Source organism: Acipenser ruthenus, chromosome 41, assembly GCF_902713425.1.
Source record: "Acipenser ruthenus chromosome 41, fAciRut3.2 maternal haplotype, whole genome shotgun sequence".
NCBI classification, from domain to species: Eukaryota; Metazoa; Chordata; class Actinopteri; order Acipenseriformes; family Acipenseridae; genus Acipenser; species Acipenser ruthenus.
The window spans coordinates 6257879-6281739 of record NC_081229.1 but is presented as its reverse complement, the minus strand read 5'-3'; the positions used below and the strand labels follow the sequence as shown (position 1 = coordinate 6281739).

The following is a 23861-nucleotide window of genomic DNA, read 5'->3' as shown; positions in this document are numbered from 1 at the left end:
AAACGAAACTAGTGTTACGCTCCTAAAGACACTTTAGTCTACAACATTAAATATAAGGGGACAATAATATATATATATATATATATATATATATATATATATATATATTTAAAGGATGATGCTTGGATTAAATGAGCAAAAATGCAAAAGTGGGTCTGCATGGGATTCAAACACACAAAAAACTTTAATGTGGCAACAGATAAGTTCTACAGATATCTCCCCACTGAGGCAGAGGTGAAACAACTGGTTTCAGTTTTGGTCGTCACTTGTAGGCAAAATTCCATCTTAGACCCCCCTGTCCTTTGAATGTTTGCATTATTTATTTTTTAAAGCGAGCTACCTTGTGATTTCATCACCAAGTCACTTGAAAATATTTTACATAATTGCAAAATGATGGTGCCACCAGCCGTTAAACAGAAAGACTGAGGCGGTGGGGCAGTTACTGCCTGTTTCATCCCACTGAGACCCCTTACTCACTGAATGGGTGAAACTGCTGTGTAATTGGGGTCTTACTTCCATCCCAGGATTTTGGACCAGTCACCGCTGCAAGTTTGTTTTAGTGTAATACAAAGAACAGTGGTGACTTCAATCTGCTTCTTTAAGCAGATCCCAACACGAGCTGCTCCGGCAGACAGGGGAATAAAGAAAGGGTTTGTTGTAAACCATTTTAACATTAATCAGACCCCCGGGACAAGGGGGAGGGGATAACACCTCAAGACTGAGTAATTATTCTACAGGGAGGGGAGGGGTCCAGACAAGCTTCGAGTCCAGTTGCACCCTCTCATACAGAGACAGACAGCTAATTGCTAATTATATCACAGGCCCTCAGACCCCACTGCATTCTAAATGAGACCTTAGAGAGAAACAGGGACAAGCAGGGAGAGGCAGATCTTGACAAAAATACATGGTTTCCAACCCCAGTATAGCGAGACAATCTACTGCAAGAGAAAAATTAAAGTAAATATTCTTTATTCATTTGCAAAAAAAAAAAATCAATATTAAAGATAAACATTTAAAAAGTACATTAAAATGATGCAGAACACATACAATGTATTTATTATTTTAAAATAAATAACATGACTCACTGTCTTCCTTGGGAAGTCTGCCTCCTCATATCAGTTGAGTTTATAAAACAATAAACAGCTGTGTTTGATTGGATTGCTATTTGACAACAGTTTTGATTCATTCAGAATTCAGTGCCTACCACGACTACAGACACAGGTCGTGCTTGTTATAAGCTTCAATTAATCCATTTACCACTGAATTCATTAAAACCCCTGATTCTAACAATATCCCTCTCTTATAAACAAGAATTCATCAGTTAAGACTGATATTTTTATACCAGTTTCCAGATCCTCTGAATAACCATCGAGGATCCACAAAAGCAACTGCAGACTTCAAAAACACCCCACATTCACAACGATTACTTATGATACAGATGTCTATAGCGATGGCCAACATTATAGAATTAACTAATTTTGCTTTGTAAAGTCAAATGAAACCTACTGAATAATGTTCTGTTAACATATTAAATGACATACCGCTTTGTAGTTTTCCATATACTGAACTAAAAACTGACAAACTAAAAAATGTGACATTTCAAAATCTAACATGGAATACTGTACTACTATTATGGCTTCCCGGTAGACTTTTGCGATATCATTTTGTAGTTTCTTTGATTATAAGATGTTAAATAAAATATCAATTCTGTTCATATACTTTTTTTAAATTATGTTTCAATCCTAAAATTCTAGGTGATGGCACACTTTTGTCCATAGCTGTAAGATGTGACATGGGAAGAAGCATATGAATTCAACGTGAAACATTTTGACTAGAAGTATAGATGCAACATCCATTACTGCTTGACATAGCTTTTATTTTGCAAGCCTCAATTAAAAAGAATTCAAGGATTGATTAATCTCCCGGTGATTGGAGCCTCCCTCACCTGAATATTATATTACCAGCACATGCACGTTGTCAGTTTGTTTGTTTGTTTTTTTGCTGGTCACTGTTTAATAATAAAGTTCTCTTAATGTGTGTATATATATATATATATATATATATATATATATATATATATATATATATATAGCAATCCCAATCATTCATGCTTTCAGTAGTATTGAAAGAGTAACACATTGCTTTGAATAAGTGTCCTCAATGCATTGATTATTACCGGTCAGCTATTTCATTAAGAAGTAGATTGATAATTACACCTTAATTTGATTGAAGATTTCAAAACGCTTGTCATTGAATTGAAGTTTCTTTAACGGTTGCTACAAAACAGATTTACGGTACTGCCGTAGATCAAGACAGCAGGAAGACAGAGTTCACCATTATTAAAAACAGCACTGTTCTGCATCACATTAAAAGAGTACACAGCTTAATCTAGAACATATATACATAAACACATCAAAAGTCTGGTGGTGTTTACAATCATTCCGAGGGGCTCTGGGTTCTGTTGCTCCAATAATGAGTTCTTAGAATTATCTGCCTTTGAGCTTGCCTGGAGAACCCCAAGTGCCAGGTACTGAACAGCCTTCCTCATTCCATTCAAATCACATGACAGTGTGACCTTTTAACTCTGCTCTGCCTATCTATTCTCTGTATACATGTAGAGTAGGCAGGGCTGGATTAAGTCACATGATTTGAATGGAATGAGAAAGGTTGTTCAGTGCCTGGCACTTTGATTCTACAGTCAAACGCAGCGCCACATTTAGAATACAATTATAAGAAATCAATATTGGAGGAGCATCAGAAGGACTGCAAACGCCATAACATTAGTAAGGGATGGATTATATATATATATATATATATATATATATATATTTAAAAGACTTAATAAAATTTGAAGGTACAGACTTTGTAAAACCAGACAACTTCAAGCATTTAATTGTACAGGGGACTTGTAAGCAATTTTCACAAGACTAGTTTTGAATCTGAATTTGACTATGTCTCAACAGGAAGTCTTTCTATACCTCCAGTTGATAAGCTTTGTCACTGAATTTTAGTGCTGCACAAACCAATTATTTTATTATTAGGATTGAGCTCTCCAGAGGGTCATCGGTGTCGACTGGGCTCATTTGTCATTCAAAGTGAAACAAGTGACGAAACTACTGCTTGGGTTTGTGTGGATCACTGCTTTTCTTACTCGTCTCTTCACTCGTTTCATTCTGAATGGTAAATTAGCCCAATCAACACCAATGATCCTCATGTGTGGTGATCTTGATTCAAATCACAGATTTGTGCAGCTCTATTCATAAAGCTTGTTTCAGCAGCGAGTGTTTAATAATAGTTATGGATGAGCTGCTCGCACAGTGAAATTGCTTATGAAGGTGTGACCTCAGGTTGCTTCGTAGCGCAAGGCAGAGGGCTGTGTCTCAGCCCAGTCCATGGTGGATCCCCCTGATCCTCCTGGCTAGCTGCAGGTCCTTGGGGTACAGCGTGACCCTCTTGGCGTGTATGGAGCACATGTACGAGTCTTCAAACAGGCGCACCAGGAACGCCTCGGCTGCCTGTGCAGGAGGACAATGACAAAAAATAATTTAAAAAAAATGTGTAAGAAGACTGCCAATAAACTAGAACAAATATCTTAAACAAGGTTTATTGTATAAACAGAGATATACAGATAGATAGATAGAAAAGAAAACATATCTGACCCTATCAAAGATACCTCCACAGCTTCACTCAGCTGAAGTAAACCGAATGGCCTGACAGATGCTAGGGATGTGTTCCTTTCCCTTTAATGTCCTAACCAATCAGGAAAGCAGACACAGGAAGCCCTCTGTCACTCTTTATAAATGACTGCAACGTGTATTTGTGTACAAGACACACAGCATTTTACTGCTTATGTATAGAAAAGACTGAATATTGAACATTACATGAATTGTCTTACACTGTACACCTATTATGAAAACACTAACACCTATATTTGGCCTGCATAGTGCATACCCTATATTACATTGTCTATGGCAGGCAACATCAGAATGTAACCAATATTAACCTGTCTGACAAAAAAACAGTTTAAAAAATTTTTTACCCCTGATTCTCACTCCCCCTCACGGCTCAGGAGAATTGAAAGATCAGTGGGTGTCCCACAATCAAGCCACTTTTCCGGCTGGTTTTGCCTCCATAAACCCACGGAAGTGCCAAAGCCAGTGCGATGCTCCCTCCAGAATCCCCTGTCAAACCTGCACTCCCCTGACTGTATGACTCACCCTGCACACCACACAGCCGGGCTTTTAGCAGATGAGACACTTCTTTCCCTTCCCAATGGGGAATGCACCACTTTTATTTGGAGTGATCACAAGGTAGCCACACAAAAAAAAAAAATTTCCAAACCCCTGCCTCTCACCTCCTGCAGTGCGATGAGCGCCAGGCTCTGCCACTTGAGATCCTGCGAGGACACACTCTGACAGACCTCCCGCACCTGTCAAGAGACACACACACACACACAATGACACCACTGCCCGGGCACACCAGCAGCACCTCACCACTCCTGTGAGTTTCAGTGTTGGGTGGCTCCCTCTGATAAGTTGAGTGTATTTCATTCTTGTGAACTCTTTGCTGTGTCGAGGAGTCTATCACACAAACAGTGCAAGGGAAGGTTCACTCTCACCTTGATTAGAGGTAACCACCCAATGCTTAAACAAATAACTCATTAAATCTAAATTGAAACCAGACAAATCCATGCTATAAAAACACACTTCATCTGTTTCTATAGAACCTGTTTTGGTTAAACATTTCGAATGCTTCGTCATTCACATGCAGAGTGTGAGAGCTACACTCTCAGTGACATTAGAAGTGTAGCTATTAATAGGTTCCAATGGGGACTTAACTTATTATCAATTACAAGGCATCATTTAGGACTTCCATTCTTATGCACATCATTCTTAGGATTGTTTAAACCTCTGAAAAATGTGTGTATGTTTGTATGTGTGTGTAGAACAACTTTAGCAGCAACAACAATTTATTTATTTATATTGATAGGATACAACGCTGAATAAACTTCTCAAAGTCATAGAATTGCCTTGGGGATGCGAGCCCTGTCGTGTAATGCACAGCCTACAGAAGCACCTTCAGCATTTCGAAATTCAGCACTAGTGAGTGGTGAACAGTTATGGATGAGGAATGCAGGGTAGAATTCTAGGAGCTGAATGAAGTATGTTCTATGAGTAGAAATGCCTCCTGATGGTCATTTAGGGGATTATTATTTCGTTTTTTTAAACAAAATATTGTTGACACCATAGGCGCCTAACCCATTGGGCAGAAGGGGCAGGTACCCCCCCCCCCCCCCCCCCCCCAACATCAATAAATTTTGCCCCTCCACTTTTTTTGTTCATTATTTATGTATTATATCTTGTTGTATTTGGCATTGGTTTGCTTTAAAATAAAATATAAAAATACTCAGAGGATGAGCCACATTTATGAACAATCACAATAAATTCTCCCTACATGAACATATTGGTTTGACCCAAGGGCTGCACTGTGGCTGACGATAGCTAAAAGTGAATGTGAACTTGTCAGGTGGTCAGGAAAGACGACTGTACAAAATATTAATACTTAGATATAGGCATGTGTTTATGAATTACTCGCAAAAATATCTGAAGGAAGAGAGACCATCATTAAAAGAAAAAAAGGTAAATATGAGAGAGTATCAGACCATTATTAAATTAAATAATGTTGGGTTTTAGAATTAAATTAGGTAATGTTGCTGCAGGACATGAACAAGTTCAAGTTCAATTCCCACCAAAATCTTTTATTTTTAACTCAGATTAAGCAGTAGTAAATATATAAAAATGCGGCACTTCAGAATCACACAAGCATGATTTTACTTTAGTGAAAATGTTGGCTACAATTTTTTTTTCATTAAAAATGTAACAGTTTTTTGCTGATATTAATGATGTTCAGCTTTCATATCGAAACGTGCGTACTTACTACTAATTTAAACTCACATTCCTTTTATAATAATCATTTAGGTATGTTATGTCCCTGAATGAGTAAAAAATGTAGAAATAAATGCTGCTTGATAAAAAGGGCGACTCAATATTTACCAGTGTAGCTCATGATACACTGTATCATCAACTCCATTGGTCTGGGGCAGGTAAATTTCACATACTTGGCGCATCAATTTTTATGTATTTATTTATTGTGGTGCTGGGAGTGCTGTCGGTGCGGCCGATCACAGCTATACTCTTGTTAACGTATGAGCAGTGTATGGTTGATTTGCACTGCCTGTAATATTGTCATGAATCGGCTGGGCGAGGGCTGGAATTCAGTGTTTCAACCAATTAGCACTAAGCATTGCAATGTGAGGGCGGGTGCTTATTGTTTCAACCTATCCTATCAGCACCAAGCATTGTCGTGCAATACAGTATTTCATAGCAGCTGGTTTCACTGTGATAACTGAGCTCAACAATGTCCAATGACAAAACACGAAAAACAAACAAACATTCTCTAGCATCTAGCACTACAGGAATAGTTTAACTTAACATACATAAGTCAATATATCTATCAACAAACAAGCCATATTATAACAATAATATGTTGTAAATATTATTATTTGTTTATTTAGCAGACACCTTTATCCAAGGCGACTTACAGAGACTAGGGTGTGTGAACTATGCATCAGCTGCAGAGTCACTTACAATTACATCTCACCTGAAAGACGGAGCACAGGGAGGTTAAGTGACTTGCTCAGGGTCACACAATGAGTCAGTGGCTGAAGTGGGATTTGAACCGGGGACCTCCTGGTTACAAGCCCTTTTCTTTAACCACTGGACCACACAGCCTTCCCTTTAATAATCTGCATGTTGGAATTATAGGTACTGTACAGCAGTTTGCTACTTGTGTTTGTACTTAATAAATGCGCAGTTAGTAATTATTCTATATTTTATGTTGAAACACATGTCCACTTTTGTGGGTTTACTATTACAAAAACCGTGACTTAAAGATTGAATAGTAAAAATGAGGTTTCCCAGAGCTTCTTAGCAAAAAAAAATTCGCCTGGCTTCGATCGGCAGTTCTTATTTACCTTTAAAGTTAGGTGCACCTGGTTGACACAGTTGTATAGAAAAAGCAGTCCCCCAGTAACTGAATGGTATCGAGACTCACAGGAAAAGTAAAGCATTACAGTGAAGGGCAAACTAGCTAACATAAGAACATTTTAAACAATCAAAATTCCCTTTCCCCTCACTCACCAGTCTGGAAAAGGGGGCCTTGCGGATCAGCAGCTCGGTGGATTTCTGGTACTTCCGGATCTCCATCAGAGCTCGAGTGCCGGGCCGGAACCGCTTCCTCCTACGAGGGCTTTGGCCCACCGAGGAAGGAGCGCTGCCTGAAACACACACACAGAGTTTACACAGCAGCACGCACCGAGCAGTGCCTGAAACACACCCACAGAATTTACACAGCAGCACGGACCGAGCACTGCCTGAAACACACACAGAGTTTACACAGCAGCACGGACCGAGCACTGCCTGAAACACACACACAGAGTTTACACAGCAGCACGGACCGGGCACTGCCTGAAACACACACACAGAGTACACAGCAGTATGGACCGAGCACTGCCTGAAACACACACACAGAGTACACAGCAGTATGGACCGAGCACTGTCAGGTGGCACAATGTATTTATTTATTTATGTATTTCATTACTGTGCCTCACCGGGACCACTCACTCTTCGCAGAGGTGATTTTTTGGGCGAGGGTTTTCTGGGGGGGGTTTGCGGGGGTCTCCTTGCGGGGGACTTGGGAGGTGACCGGTCCCTCCTCTGGGGGGTGGTCCCCTTGCGCTTCTTTGAGGTTCCCGACTTGCCGTGACGCATTGTTCCCTTGGCCAGCCAATCACAGCACAGAAACTCTGAGACACAGACAGGGAACAAACACATCAGTTATAACAGGCATTCCAAGCAAAGGGGTCAATACTTCCATTTACAAAACGGTGTCGCAGGACCTTAGATTCTACAAAACAAGTCTACTCCCAAAATGGGGTCACACCAGAAGGTCATGGGTAAATATGTTTTGTTATATTCAAGAATGGCAGCCATTTCAATGTTGGCAGAAATGCCAGATTTGACATTTCTAAAAAAAGAGCATTCATTTAAAAGATCTGAATGAATTAGCTGAACATTTCTTTTGGTATCAGTTGTTTTCTCTGACTGCTGAATGTAAATTTTGCATAACTGTACTACTACCTTTCGCCACTAGGTGATCACTAAAAAAAAAAAAAAAAAAAAGGTGCAATTTCAGCAAAACACCCTTACTAGATTTGAGTTCAGATTCACAGGGTAGTTAGGTTATGACTCCGTGGTGAATCTCTGAAAGTTTTGGTTTGGTTTTTTACTGTATATGATAGACAATGAGAAGGAGATGTGATACCTTTTATTGGACTAACTAACCAATAATTAAGCAAGCTTTCAAGAGATCAAAGGTCTATTCTTCAGGTGAAAGTAGGAAAGAGAGATTGATGTTTACATTCTTAAGGTGGCATTAGAACTTTAACAAAAACAACCATTTTGAATCACTACATTTCTAATTTATTTATGAATCAGCCCTTTCTGGCATGTGATTGGTTAAAATCTCATCACATGCCCAAAAATAGATCCAAAATATACTTCAGAAAAAAGATGCTGCAAACACTAAAATCATCATTACAAATTCTTTCATTGTTTTCTGACTTCCTATAATCCAACTTGACGATGCAAAAAAATACGTTCACAAACTCAACTGACTCCTCTGAGAATTCAATCCCGCAGTTAGAAAGTCAGACGGTCTATGCCAAAACAGATATACATTATGGACTTCAAAAACATAAGAAAGTTTACAAACGAGAGGAGGCCATTCAGCCCAACTTGCTTGTTTGGTTGTTAGTAGCTTATTGATCCCAGAATCTCATCAAGCAGCTTCTTGAAGGATCCCAGGGTGTCAGCTTCAACAACATTACTGGGGAGTTGGTTCCAGAACCTCACAATTCTCTGTGTAAAAAAGTGCCTCCTATTTTCTGTTCTGAATGCCCCTTTATCTAATCTCCATTTGTGACCCCTGGTCCTTGTTTCTTTTTTTCAGGTCAAAGAAGTCCCCTGGGTCAACATTGTCTTTTAGGATTTTGAATGTTTGAATCAGATCGCTGCATAGTCGTCTTTGTTCAAGACTGAATAGATGCAAATCTTTTAGCCTGTCTGCATACGACATGCCTTTTAAACCCGGGATAATTCTGGTTGCTCTTCTTTGCACTCTTTCTAGAGCAGCAATATCCTTTTTGTAACGAGGTGACCAGAACTGAACACAATATTCTAGGTGAGGTCTTACTAACGCATTGTAAAGTTTTAACATTACCTCCTTTGATTTAAATTCAACACTTCTCACAATATATCCAAGCATCTTGTTAGCCTTTTTTATAGCTTCCCCACATTGTCTAGGTGAAGACATTTCTGAGTCAACATAAACTCCTAGGTCTTTTTCATAGACGACTTCTTTAATTTCAGTATCTCCCATATAATATTTAATTAGAATGCACATTTGTATTGGCTGCATGCAATACTTTACACTTTTTATTATTATTATTATTATTCATTTCTTAGCAGACGCCCTTATCCAGGGCGACTTACAATTGTTACAAGATATCACATTATACATTATTTCACATTATACAGTTATCACATTATTTTTACATACAATTGCCCATTTATACAGTTGGGTTTTTACTGGAGCAATCTAGGTAAAGTACCTTGCTCAAGGGTACAACAGCAGTGTCCCCCACTGGGGATTGAACCCACAACCCTCCGGTCAAGAGTCCAGTGCCCTAACCACTGCTCCACACTGCTGCCCACTTTTCTCTATTAAATGTCATTTGCCATGTGTCTGCCCAGTTCTGAATGCTGTCTAGATCATTTTAAACGACCTTTGCTGCTGCAACAGTGTTTGCTACTCCTCCTATTTTTGTGTTGTCTACAAATAACAAGTTTGCTTACTATACCAGAATCTAAATCATTAATGTAGATTAGGAATAGCAGAGGACCTAATACTGATCCCTGTGGTACAACACTGGTTACCTGCGCCGTGTTAAATGAAGGTAATTGTGGCAATACATCTGAAGACAGGAATGGAGTGTGTGTGCACGTTCACAATGGATCATCTGATAGGCATCTAAACAGCACTTGCTTCTTACATGTCCCGCTTACACCTTCTGACACCAAAACACAACACAAGCGAAGCGAGTGGCGTGAATGAAGCGAGTAAATAGACAAATACATTTGTTTTATTTGTATTGTGCTACGTGCTGTTCATGTAGCAATTGACAAATCAGAAATAAGGTCAAAGGTAGCGGCTGTCAGACTGTCTGTCTCGCTCATGCAGAGATTACCACAGAATTAAAAAAAAATCTACATCAATGGGAATTTAATTATTAAAGTCGAAAAATATAATGTTCTTTACGATACCAGTGCATTATGTGCATTATAAATATCATATGGGAGATACTGAAATTGAAGAAGGGAACTATGAAAAAGACCTAGGAGTTTATGTGGACTCAGAAATGTCTTCATTTAGACAATGTGGGGAAGCTATAAAAAAGGCCAACAAGATGCTCGGATATATTGTGAGAAGTGTTGAATTTAAATCAAAGGAAGTAATGTTAAAACTTTACAATGCATTAGTAAGACCTCACCTAGAATACTGTGTTCAGTTCTGGTCACCTCGTTATAAAAAGGATATTGCTGCTCTAGAAAGAGTGCAAAGAAGAGCGACCAGAATTATCCCAGGTTTAAAAAGGCATGTCGTATGCAGACAGGCTAAAAGAATTGAATAAAGAAGACTACACGGTGATCTAATTCAAGCATTCAAAATCCTAAAAGGTATTGACAATGTCGACCCAGGGGACTTTTTCGACCTGATAAAAGAAACAAGGACCAGGGGTCACAAATGGAGATTAGATAAAGGGGCATTCAGAACAGAAAATAGGAGGCACTTCTTTACACAGAGAATTGTGAGGGTCTGGAACCAACTCCCCAGTAATGCTGTTGAAGCTGACACCCTGGGATCCTTCAAGAAGCTGCTTGATGAGATTCTGGCATCAATAAGCTAGTAACAACCAAACGAGCAAGATGGGCCGAATGGGCTCCCCTTGTTTGTAAACGTTGTAAAACATGTAAAGAATAAAAACTACAGCTAACTTTTTATTTGGATTTGAGTGAATGTTCCTGTATTTCTGGTAGTTTCAGTATTTAAGTTACCACTATGTCCTAACATTAATAGATAAATAAAAGTTTTAGTAATTAAAGATATCTAGTTGTCTATATGCGAATCCTGATAGTCCTGTTTGTTCAGTAACTTGTTCACAGTGTGTGTTCCAAGTTTATTCAAAGCCTCTTCCTGGCTTTGTTAGAGTAGAGAGCACCGTGCCTATGTTGTTACTGTAATAATATACTGAAATAAAGCTGCTGAAAGTAAATCAGACTGCATCCAGTTGTTGGATTTCTCCAACTGATTCAAACCAGAGATAGTTACTATTGTGGTGACTATATTGCAGCTGACAGCAAAAACTACTCTCGTTTTTTCACTTGATTTACTCGACTAAATTTAAACAGATAGATTGTCAATGTAGCAGAAGTCTACATTGACAAACATGCTGAGGGCCTGTAAAGAACTGAAATGTTCTTTCACCAAGCAGAAAGCCGGTAAAATACACGAATACTATATTACGCATTTTCGCGCGGATTGATTTGGTACAGTGATTAAACACAGTTGAAAGAGAGCATTCAATGTCTATCAGAGATTAAAAAGCCCTCGTATCGACCAATCATGTTAAAGAAATCTCTGATCCATTTTCTAATTAGCCATTGTGAACAGGTAACAAGCTCGGATGTGTCTTAAACTATGCAATGGCAGGCTTATTTCCACCGCGGTACATTTCAACTTTTCATTTCCATCTAATCAAGTTGTTAAATCGGGTTGTTTGCGCCGTGTTAAATGAAGGTAATTGTGGCAATACATCTGAAGACAGGAATGGAGTGTGTGTGCACGTTCACAATGGATCATCTGATAGGCATCTAAAGCACTTGCTTCTTACATGTCCCGCTTACACCTTCTGACACCAAAACAATTCCTTCTAGTGTCTGTGTTAGTGCACTGCATTTTTCCACAGTTAAATTTCATAAAAGCTGCAGACAGCCAGTTTTAGTTATCTGTTTGCACGCATGTCATTCTCTAAATGATATGACCCCATTTCAAACTCGGGCAAGACGTAACACACAGAAATGCTGTTTGTTATTTTGACAAACTTTTTTTTTTTTTTACCAAAACAACGGCATGACACACATAAATAAACATCCTGTTTTATAAATAGCAATGCCAAACTCATGAAACCAGCACTTTTTGTAATTAATAAAAATAAAATAATACATAAACATTGTTTGAATTTAAATTTACTAGCCTACGTTCATCAGATACCTCTAATTTCATGCTAAACAAATAATATTTCGCGTGAGCGTTATATTTTTGTGTTTTTTCTTTTGTTTCATAACATACAGGTGTTATTTTCTGGGTTATTTATTCATTTATTTATTAAGACTTCATTTGTATAAATAGTTCAGGTGAGAGACGCTGATTTATTCTCTAGTGATGATGCTGCATGCATTCCTACACGCTTATTTAGTTTTTAAAACGTTTTGGAAATTATTAGCATTAGTTAAAATCAAAGCCTTACCTTGTCTAGGTTTACCGGCCCGGGAATGTGTTTATTATTCCGGTATATTCATTAATAACAACACATATTCACTTACTTTTAAATAAAAACAAACCTCCAGCACCACCGTTCTGCCAAATTCAAACAATGCGTGCCTCCAACCGTCACCCCCAGCCCCGCCCCAACAACGAATGAGCAACGAGAATCAGAAGATTAGCAGTCAAGTACTCCAATTACAGAGGCGAACCGCTGCTGTGTTTTGTGTAAGGCTTGGTAAGAGTTTGCAAAGATAACCAATGGGACTAATCCTGAGCCGCGCACCGTCCAATCAGAAAAGGAAAAAGGCGGAATTTGACACAAAAAAGGCGGCTTGGAAAGAGGATTTAAATAAGCAACCAATCAGAGCGCCCTGGAACCTTGACGAGGCAGAGAGGGGGGGGGGGGTGGGCTTGTATTAAACGCGAATGTCAGGAAGTTAGTTAGACAGAAATGAATGGTTGCTAAAATTGAAAATATAAAACTTTACGATTGGGGAAATCACCTGAAATATATGAGTAAGATATCAGGGGTGGATATCAAAATAAATACGATTAAGCGTACAGTTTATAATGTAACTACCTACCGTACCAAGTCTCAACAAACAAGTGCGGTTCTCATTGCGCACCGTGCTGGAGCACACTGTTCATATATACACGTAAATATAAAAACACGGAGACAATTTGAGCGCCAATGAATAACTAGTTCTAAAAGTGTGTACATATCGGTACACGATACATTTTTCATAATTCAAATTAACTGACAAAATATAACCAATTCACCTTAAAAAAAAAAAAAAACTGCAAATACTGAAAACTTTGCACCCTCTGCATGTATCTGTCATGTACACTCAAGTTAAACCTAACTAAGTGTTAATACATATTACACTGTGCAGTCACTGCTTGTGTTAATATTACACTGTGCAGTCACTGCTTGTGTTAATATTACACTGTGCAGTCACGCTGCTGTAGAGGGAGTTTTGTGTTAATATTACACTGTGCAGTCACACTGCTGTAGAGGGAGTTTTGTGTTAATATTACACTGTGCAGTCACACTGCTGTAGAGGGAGTTTTGTGTTAATATTACACTGTGCAGTCACTGCTTGTGTTAATATTACACTGTGCAGTCACTGCTGTAGAGGGAGTTTTGTGTTAATATTACACTGTGCAGTCACTGCTGTAGAGGGAGTTTTGTGTTAATATTACACTGTGCAGTCACTGCTGTAGAGGGAGTTTTGTGTTAATATTACACTGTGCAGTCACGCTGCTGTAGAGGGAGTTTTGTGTTAATATTACACTGTGCAGTCACACTGCTGTAGAGGGAGTTTTGTGTTAATATTACACTGTGCAGTCACACTGCTGTAGAGGGAGTTTTGTGTTAATATTACACTGTGCAGTCACTGCTGTAGAGGGAGTTTTGTGTTAATATGACACTGTGCAGTCACACTGCTGTAGAGGGAGTTTTGTGTTAATATTACACTGTGCAGTCACACTGCTGTAGAGGGAGTTTTGTGTTAATATTACACTGTGCAGTCACACTGCTGTAGAGGGAGTTTTGTGTTAATATTACACTGTGCAGTCACGCTGCTGTAGAGGGAGTTTTGTGTTAATATTACACTGTGCAGTCACACTGCTGTAGAGGGAGTTTTGTGTTAATATTACACTGTGCAGTCACACTGCTGTAGAGGGAGTTTTGTGTTAATATTACACTGTGCAGTCACACTGCTGTAGAGGGAGTTTTGTGTTAATATTACACTGTGCAGTCACACTGCTGTAGAGGGAGTTTTGTGTTAATATTACACTGTGCAGTCACACTGCTGTAGAAGGAGTTTTGTGTTAATATTACACTGTGCAGTCACACTGCTGTAGAGGGTGTTTTGTGTTAATATTACACTGTGCAGTCACACTGCTGTAGAGGGAGTTTTGTGTTAATATTACACTGTGCAGTCACACTGCTGTAGAGGGAGTTTTGTGTTAATATTACACTGTGCAGTCACACTGCTGTAGAGGGAGTTTTGTGTTAATATTACACTGTGCAGTCACACTGCTGTAGAGGGAGTTTTGTGTTAATATTACACTGTGCAGTCACACTGCTGTAGAGGGAGTTTTGTGTTAATATTACACTGTGCAGTCACACTGCTGTAGAGGGAGTTTTGTGTTAATATTACACTGCGCAGTCACACTGCTGTAGAGAGAGTTTTGTGTTAATATTACACTGTGCAGTCACACTGCTGTAGAGGGAGTTTTGTGTTAATATTACACTGTGCAGTCACACTGCTGTAGAGGGAGTTTTGTGTTAATATTACACTGTGCAGTCACTGCTGTAGAGGGAGTTTTGTGTTAATATTACACTGTGCAGTCACACTGCTGTAGAGGGAGTTTTGTGTTAATATTACACTGTGCAGTCACACTGCTGTAGAGGGTGTTTTGTGTTAATATTACACTGTGCAGTCACACTGCTGTAGAGGGAGTTTTGTGTTAATATTACACTGTGCAGTCACACTGCTGTAGAGGGAGTTTTGTGTTAATATTACACTGTGCAGTCACACTGCTGTAGAGGGAGTTTTGTGTTAATATTACACTGTGCAGTCACGCTGCTGTAGAGGGAGTTTTGTGTTAATATTACACTGTGCAGTCACACTGCTGTAGAGGGAGTTTTGTGTTAATATTACACTGTGCAGTCACACTGCTGTAGAGGGAGTTTTGTGTTAATATTACACTGTGCAGTCACACTGCTGTAGAGGGAGTTTTGTGTTAATATTACACTGTGCAGTCACGCTGCTGTAGAGGGAGTTTTGTGTTAATATTACACTGTGCAGTCACACTGCTGTAGAGGGAGTTTTGTGTTAATATTACACTGTGCAGTCACACTGCTGTAGAGGGAGTTTTGTGTTAATATTAAACTGTGCAGTCACACTGCTGTAGAGGGAGTTTTGTGTTAATATTACACTGTGCAGTCACACTGCTGTAGAAGGAGTTTTGTGTTAATATTACACTGTGCAGTCACACTGCTGTAGAGGGTGTTTTGTGTTAATATTACACTGTGCAGTCACACTGCTGTAGAGGGAGTTTTGTGTTAATATTACACTGTGCAGTCACACTGCTGTAGAGGGTGTTTTGTGTTAATATTACACTGTGCAGTCACTGCTGTAGAGGGTTTTGTGTTAATATTACACTGTGCAGTCACGCTGCTGTAGAGGGAGTTTTGTGTTAATATTACACTGTGCAGTCACTGCTGTAGAGGGAGTTTTGTGTTAATATTACACTGTGCAGTCACACTGCTGTAGAGGGAGTTTTGTGTTAATATTACTCTGTGCAGTCACGCTGCTGTAGAGGGAGTTTTGTGTTAATATTACACTGTGCAGTCACACTGCTGTAGAGAGAGTTTTGTGTTAATATTACACTGTGCAGTCACGCTGCTGTAGAGGGAGTTTTGTGTTAATATGACACTGTGCAGTCACACTGCTGTAGAGGGTGTTTTGTGTTAATATTACACTGTGCAGTCACACTGCTGTAGAGGGAGTTTTGTGTTAATATTACACTGTGCAGTCACACTGCTGTAGAGGGAGTTTTGTGTTAATATTACACTGTGCAGTCACACTGCTGTAGAGGGAGTTTTGTGTTAATATTACACTGTGCAGTCACACTGCTGTAGAGGGAGTTTTGTGTTAATATTACACTGTGCAGTCACACTGCTGTAGAGGGAGTTTTGTGTTAATATTACACTGTGCAGTCACACTGCTGTAGAGGGAGTTTTGTGTTAATATTACACTGTGCAGTCACACTGCTGTAGAGGGAGTTTTGTGTTAATATTACACTGTGCAGTCACACTGCTGTAGAGGGAGTTTTGTGTTAATATTACACTGTGCAGTCACACTGCTGTAGAGGGAGTTTTGTGTTAATATTACACTGTGCAGTCACACTGCTGTAGAGGGAGTTTTGTGTTAATATTACACTGTGCAGTCACACTGCTGTAGAGGGTTTTGTGTTAATATTACACTGTGCAGTCACTGCTGTAGAGGGAGTTTTGTGTTAATATTACACTGTGCAGTCACACTGCTGTAGAGGGAGTTTTGTGTTAATATTACACTGTGCAGTCACTGCTGTAGAGGGAGTTTTGTGTTAATATTACACTGTGCAGTCACACTGCTGTAGAGAGGGTTTTGTGTTAATATTACACTGTGCAGTCACTGCTGTAGAGGGAGTTTTGTGTTAATATTACACTGTGCAGTCACACTGCTGTAGAGGGAGTTTTGTGTTAATATTACACTGTGCAGTCACGCTGCTGTAGAGGGAGTTTTGTGTTAATATTACACTGTGCAGTCACACTGCTGTAGAGGGAGTTTTGTTTCTGGATATCCTAAAAAATGTATATTATATTTTAAAAATGGTATAAAAAAACAGCTGTCCTGTGAAAAACAAAAACATACATGACAACAGTCTCTATATGGTCGGGACGTCCCGATTTCCTAGCAAATGTCCCGCGTCCCGATGCACAGGAAGAAAGCCACGATATTTACACATAGAAAAAAAATAAAATTATTCTGCAGAGCAGAGTTAGTGAAAACCACACGCTGCGCTCTTCATGCAGCTGACACACAGGCTGATCACTAACTTAAACAAAGTTAAGAACGCTTCATTATGTCTGTTTTTACGGTCATGTTGGTCGTGTCGTGTTGAGTTGGGGGACACGTCTATTATATGATAACGAGTGTTTTTTGCGTATGACTCCTCCCATGTGTAAGTACCACTGAACCCTCTGAATCATTTGGTTCTCAAAAAGATTCACTGAGCCGAAGCACATGAAGCGCTTCATGCTTTTTAGTGCCATCTCTTGGTAGATCTGCACAACGCAGTGCACTGAGAGTAAAGACAGGACCCGATCTCCGGAGAGAAGACATTCAGCAAAGTGGACAATTGCACTGAAGCTGAGAGAAGGCAATGTGACATTTCATACGCTTTACACATACAATATCAAGCCATTTCATTTCTAATTGTCTCGGTTATTGGGCATGTATAATTTAAACAGTCGTTTCAATGTAAAGGAACATCTCAGTGCTTTCTCTAAAGCCGTTGCTTTTTTCGATTTATTTATTTATTTTACATCTCAACCACACATGCGATTAACCAATAAAACGTCCTTCAATAATCATACCAGAAATATAAAGGTGTTTTCCAATCAAAATCAGGCTCTTGTTGTTTATAAGACAGTGTAATGTGACGAGGCTTCAGCAGCCGCACTCCGTGTGTAAGATGGTGTCGGATGTGTTGATTCCTGCTTACAAGCAGACTCTTCGGTGGTTCATGTAGTATAACTCTAGCTATAAAATAGAGAGATGGAAAAAGAGTGGGTTTGAATCCCTGCTGTTTCCATTCTTAAAGAATTCGTGTACTCTATCCTTTATACACTAGTACGGAGGATTTTTTTTACCAGTAATGTTCATAAAGAGCTCTGTTTGTACATACTTAATGATTTTTGGTTTGTTGTTAATTTGAAAAAATACATAAATATAAAACAAAAAGCAGCATCTTGATTTAAAAAAAAAGTTTCAGCTTGATGGAAACACCACACTGTGAGCACTGTTGGCAAAAAGAGCACCTATTGGGTAAAAAAAAAACGGTTTCCTTCTCAGCTCCTGCTAAACACTGTTCATGGGTCACATGACCTAGTGGTTCAATGAACCACCTGAAGCTTTGCTTCCTAACACTGTTTGCTTCAATTGCTTCATGTGGGGTTGAATCAGCTGAGGCTTCAGTCCCATCACTAATGCTGGGACTCCAATAGCCCAGAAGTAAGTTAGTTTAGGGGAGGTTAATCCCAAACAGTGTACAGTGAGGTTGAGTAGCATAGTAGGTTCCTGGAGCGGGAAGCTCCTTTTAGCACTCGCCTTTTGTGGCAAACTTTTATTTTTATTTTTAGCTTTGTTTTGTTTTCTTTATTAAATGTGACACTAGGGCTACCGTTGCTAGTACCCTAGTGTCCGCGCCTGTGTTTATTAAATATGCACGCCTGTGCGGCTATCAGCACCCACTGCTCTGTGTCTGACTCATTATTATTCAGTGACGACCCACGTAAGTAACTCACCCTGTTTAATTCATTGTGTACATTAAGAAAATACTTACATGTACTCTTCAAAAAAAGAAACGTATAGGTGTTTTGAATGTACTTTTTATAGCATTAGTATGGCAGTTTGCATAGTAAAATAGACAGTTCCAAAGAACCTTAACGTGTACAGAAATCATTAAGACATTCAACAAAGTCACTTTCAAAGGTCAAACAAAGTTCAAGGTCAGCAGAAATCAGTAACGGGTATGCCCACCATTGGCATCGATGACGGCCTGACATCTCCTGCCCATGGATCGAATCAGAGCCTGGATAACATGCCGGGGAATGGCAACCCACTCCTGCTCAAGTGCCTGGAAAAGTCCTTGTAAGGTCTTTGGATCGGGGTGACGTCGTCGCACACGTTGATCAAGCTCATCACACAAATGCTCAATGGGGTTCAGATCTGGTGATCTAGATGGCCAGGGAAGCACTTGAACATTGTTCTGAGTGAAGAAAGCTGTGGTGGCTCGGGCTGTGTGCGGTCATGCATTGTCATGCTGGAACGTGACGTTACGATGGTTCATGAATGGGATCACATGAGGCCGTATGATCTCATGACAACAGCGCTGAGCTGTCAGGTTGCCTTGAACATGAACAAAGTTGCTTCTGCCACTGTCTGAGATTGCAGCCCACACCATGACGCTCCCACCACCAAATCTGTCAACCTGTTGCACACAGCTGGCCGCACAACGTTCATGACATCGCCTGTATACCTCTTCCATCTGCACGTCGAAGCAGAAATCTGAACACCACGTTTCTCCATCTTTGTATGAGCCATACTCTTATGACACCACTGAAGTCGTAGTCGACGATGTTGCAGTGTTAGAATCACTCCTCTAACTGGTCTTCTTGCTCGGATACCTGCCTCCTGTAGGAGGTTTCTGACAGTCTCGTCTGAAATTCTATGCATTCCCGGTAGTGCAGATGTTGTAGAGGTTGCAGTGGTGAACCTGTCACGTAAATGATGTAGGTGTATAAATCTATCCTGGGCTGCCCTTGTCACACGTGGTCTACCGGATCTTGGGCGGTCAAGTGTTGTTCCATGTTGCTGGTATCAGTGCCAAAGTCGTCCTATAGTGCTCTGGGAAACATTCAGACACCGTGCCACGGCGGACTGAGATTCATCAGCTTCCAAATGTCCAATAGCATGATCCCGTTGAGCCTCGGTAAGTCTAGGCATAACTTCAAATGTGTCTACAGCGAGCACCAATAAGACATTCTTTTGATCAAGTTTTGTTGCAATTTCTTAAGAGGTTGAAGAAAAAATATCTGCTCTGCTTTTGAAAGGTATATTATATTTCTATATGAAGGTTATATTATATTTCTATGTCAAGCTGTTCCCAGAATGCATTGTTACACACACTTTAATCAGGAGACTAAATGAAACATTTCATAACAGCAAACTTACTTCAGAGGTCACACATTCTATGAACACCGTCTTCTCTTCCACAGAGAATTAGTCATCGATATCGGGAAGGGTACCTATCACAACGCATCAAAACCAATAAATGCGTGATTGTGATAATGTTATTGACCAGTTATATAAATCCACAGCCATATCAGACTGACCAATTGGTTTAATAATGATTGGCACAAAAGCTGCCAAATAACTTCTCCTCATGAACTTGCTGCCAAGAACTAAGGTCAGTAGGTCAATAAGGTCATTGGTTCATTTGGAGAATATATTTTAATGATTTAGTTTCTGTGGCGAGACTGCTTTCTAACTGAACGCTGGTGCACTATGTCAGAGTGGATGGCATGCAGACACATTGGATGAAAAGCAGATAAACTATTGGTAATTACCTTTAATAGTGCGAGTATGCCACACAGTGGTCAGTATTGGTAATTACCTTTAATAGTGTGAATATGCCACACAGTGGTCAGTATTGGTAATTATCTTTAATAGTGCGAGTATGCCACACAGTGGTCAGTATTGGTAATTATCTTTAATAGTGCAAGTATGCCACACAGTGGTCAGTATTGGTAATTACCTTTAATAGTGTGAATATGCCACACAGTGGTCAGTATTGGTAATTATCTTTAATAGTGCGAGTATGCCACACAGTGGTCAGTATTGGTAATTACCTTTAATAGTGCGAGTATGCCACACAGTGGTCAGTATTGGTAATTATCTTTAATAGTGCGAGTATGCCACACAGTGGTCAGTATTGGTAATTATCTTTAATAGTGCGAGTATGCCACACAGTGGTCAGTATTGGTAATTACCTTTAATAGTGCGAGTATGCCACACAGTGGTCAGTATTGGTAATTACCTTTAATAGTCCGAATATGCCACACAGTGGTCAGTATTGGTAATTATCTTTAATAGTGCGAGTATGCCACACAGTGGTCAGTATTGGTAATTATCTTTAATAGTGCGAGTATGCCACACAGTGGTCAGTATTGGTAATTACCTTTAATAGTCCGAATATGCCACACAGTGGTCAGTATTGGTAATTACCTTTAATAGTCCGAATATGCCACACAGTGGTCAGTATTGGTAATTACCTTTAATAGTGTGAATATGCCACACAGTGGTCAGTATTGGTAATTACCTTTAATAGTGATAGTATGCCACACAGTGGTCAGTATTGGTAATTATCTTTAATAGTGCGAGTATGCCACACAGTGGTCAGTATTGGTAATTATCTTTAATAGTCCGAATATGCCACACAGTGGTCAGTATTGGTAATTACCTTTAATAGTGCGAGTATGCCACACAGTGGTCAGTATTGGTAATTACCTTTAATAGTGCGAGTATGCCACACAGTGGTCAGTATTGGTAATTACCTTTAATAGTGCGAATATGCCACACAGTGGTCAGTATTGGTAATTATCTTTAATAGTGCGAGTATGCCACACAGTGGTCAGTATTGGTAATTATCTTTAATAGTCCGAATATGCCACACAGTGGTCAGTATTGGTAATTACCTTTAATAGTGCGAGTATGCCACACAGTGGTCAGTATTGGTAATTACCTTTAATAGTGCGAGTATGCCACACAGTGGTCAGTATTGGTAATTACCTTTAATAGTGCGAATATGCCACACAGTGGTCAGTATTGGTAATTATCTTTAATAGTCCGAATATGCCACACAGTGGTCAGTATTGGTAATTACCTTTAATAGTCCGAATATGCCACACAGTGGTCAGTATTGGTAATTACCTTTAATAGTGTGAATATGCCACACAGTGGTCAGTATTGGTAATTACCTTTAATAGTCCGAATATGCCACACAGTGGTCAGTATTGGTAATTACCTTTAATAGTCCGAATATGCCACACAGTGGTCAGTATTGGTAATTACCTTTAATAGTGTGAATATGCCACACAGTGGTCAGTATTGGTAATTACCTTTAATAGTGCGAGTATGCCACACAGTGGTCAGTATTGGTAATTACCTTTAATAGTGCGAGTATGCCACACAGTGGTCAGTATTGGTAATTATCTTTAATAGTGCGAGTATGCCACACAGTGGTCAGTATTGGTAATTATCTTTAATAGTGCGAGTATGCCACACAGTGGTCAGTATTGGTAATTATCTTTAATAGTGCGAGTATGCCACACAGTGGTCAGTATTGGTAATTATCTTTAATAGTCCGAATATGCCACACAGTGGTCAGTATTGGTAATTATCTTTAATAGTGCGAGTATGCCACACAGTGGTCAGTATTGGTAATTATCTTTAATAGTCTGAATATGCCACACAGTGGTCAGTATTGGTAATTACCTTTAATAGTGCGAGTATGCCACACAGTGGTCAGTATTGGTAATTATCTTTAATAGTCCGAATATGCCACACAGTGGTCAGTATTGGTAATTACCTTTAATAGTGCGAGTATGCCACACAGTGGTCAGTATTGGTAATTACCTTTAATAGTGCAAGTATGCCACACAGTGGTCAGTATTGGTAATTATCTTTAATAGTGCGAGTATGCCACACAGTGGTCAGTATTGGTAATTACCTTTAATAGTCCGAATATGCCACACAGTGGTCAGTATTGGTAATTACCTTTAATAGTCCGAATATGCCACACAGTGGTCAGTATTGGTAATTACCTTTAATAGTGCGAGTATGCCACACAGTGGTCAGTATTGGTAATTACCTTTAATAGTGTGAATATGCCACACAGTGGTCAGTATTGGTAATTATCTTTAATAATGCGAGTATGCCACACAGTGGTCAGTATTGGTAATTATCTTTAATAGTGCAAGTATGCCACACAGTGGTCAGTATTGGTAATTACCTTTAATAGTGTGAATATGCCACACAGTGGTCAGTATTGGTAATTATCTTTAATAGTGCGAGTATGCCACACAGTGGTCAGTATTGGTAATTACCTTTAATAGTCCGAATATGCCACACAGTGGTCAGTATTGGTAATTATCTTTAATAGTGCGAGTATGCCACACAGTGGTCAGTATTGGTAATTACCTTTAATAGTGCGAGTATGCCACACAGTGGTCAGTATTGGTAATTACCTTTAATAGTGCGAGTATGCCACACAGTGGTCAGTATTGGTAATTATCTTTAATAGTGCGAGTATGCCACAGTGGTCAGTATTGGTAATTACCTTTAATAGTCCGAATATGCCACACAGTGGTCAGTATTGGTAATTACCTTTAATAGTGCGAGTATGCCACACAGTGGTCAGTATTGGTAATTACATTTAATAGTGCGAGTATGCCACACAGTGGTCAGTATTGGTAATTACCTTTAATAGTGCGAGTATGCCACACAGTGGTCAGTATTGGTAATTATCTTTAATAGTGCGAGTATGCCACACAGTGGTCAGTATTGGTAATTACCTTTAATAGTCCGAATATGCCACACAGTGGTCAGTATTGGTAATTACCTTTAATAGTCCGAATATGCCACACAGTGGTCAGTATTGGTAATTACCTTTAATAGTGCGAGTATGCCACACAGTGGTCAGTATTGGTAATTACCTTTAATAGTGCGAGTATGCCACACAGTGGTCAGTATTGGTAATTACCTTTGGGGATTACTGGCTTCAAGCTCCTGGATGTTGGG

The 23861-nt window shown here is 39.5% G+C and overlaps 1 protein-coding gene across 3 annotated transcripts; it reads right to left on the bottom strand.

Moving 5' to 3' along the window:
- Positions 1–952: 952 nt before the first annotated feature.
- Positions 953–12932, bottom strand: LOC117433942 (histone H3-like centromeric protein A). Of its 3 annotated transcripts, none has more exons than XM_059010746.1 (5): positions 12801–12932; positions 7670–7864; positions 7200–7336; positions 4355–4429; positions 953–3515 (listed from the first exon to the last, which is right to left on the bottom strand). In XM_059010746.1, the coding sequence occupies exons 2-5, from the start codon at positions 7827–7829 to the stop codon at positions 3381–3383; spliced, it is 507 nt and encodes a 168-aa protein (XP_058866729.1). In that variant the 5' UTR covers positions 7830–7864; positions 12801–12932; the 3' UTR covers positions 953–3380. The 3 variants fall into 3 exon arrangements, with proteins under 3 accessions (XP_058866729.1, XP_058866727.1, XP_058866728.1); XM_059010744.1 differs by having other exon boundaries at positions 12707–12931; XM_059010745.1 differs by having other exon boundaries at positions 12783–12931.
- Between the last annotated feature and the right edge of the window lie 10929 nt (positions 12933–23861).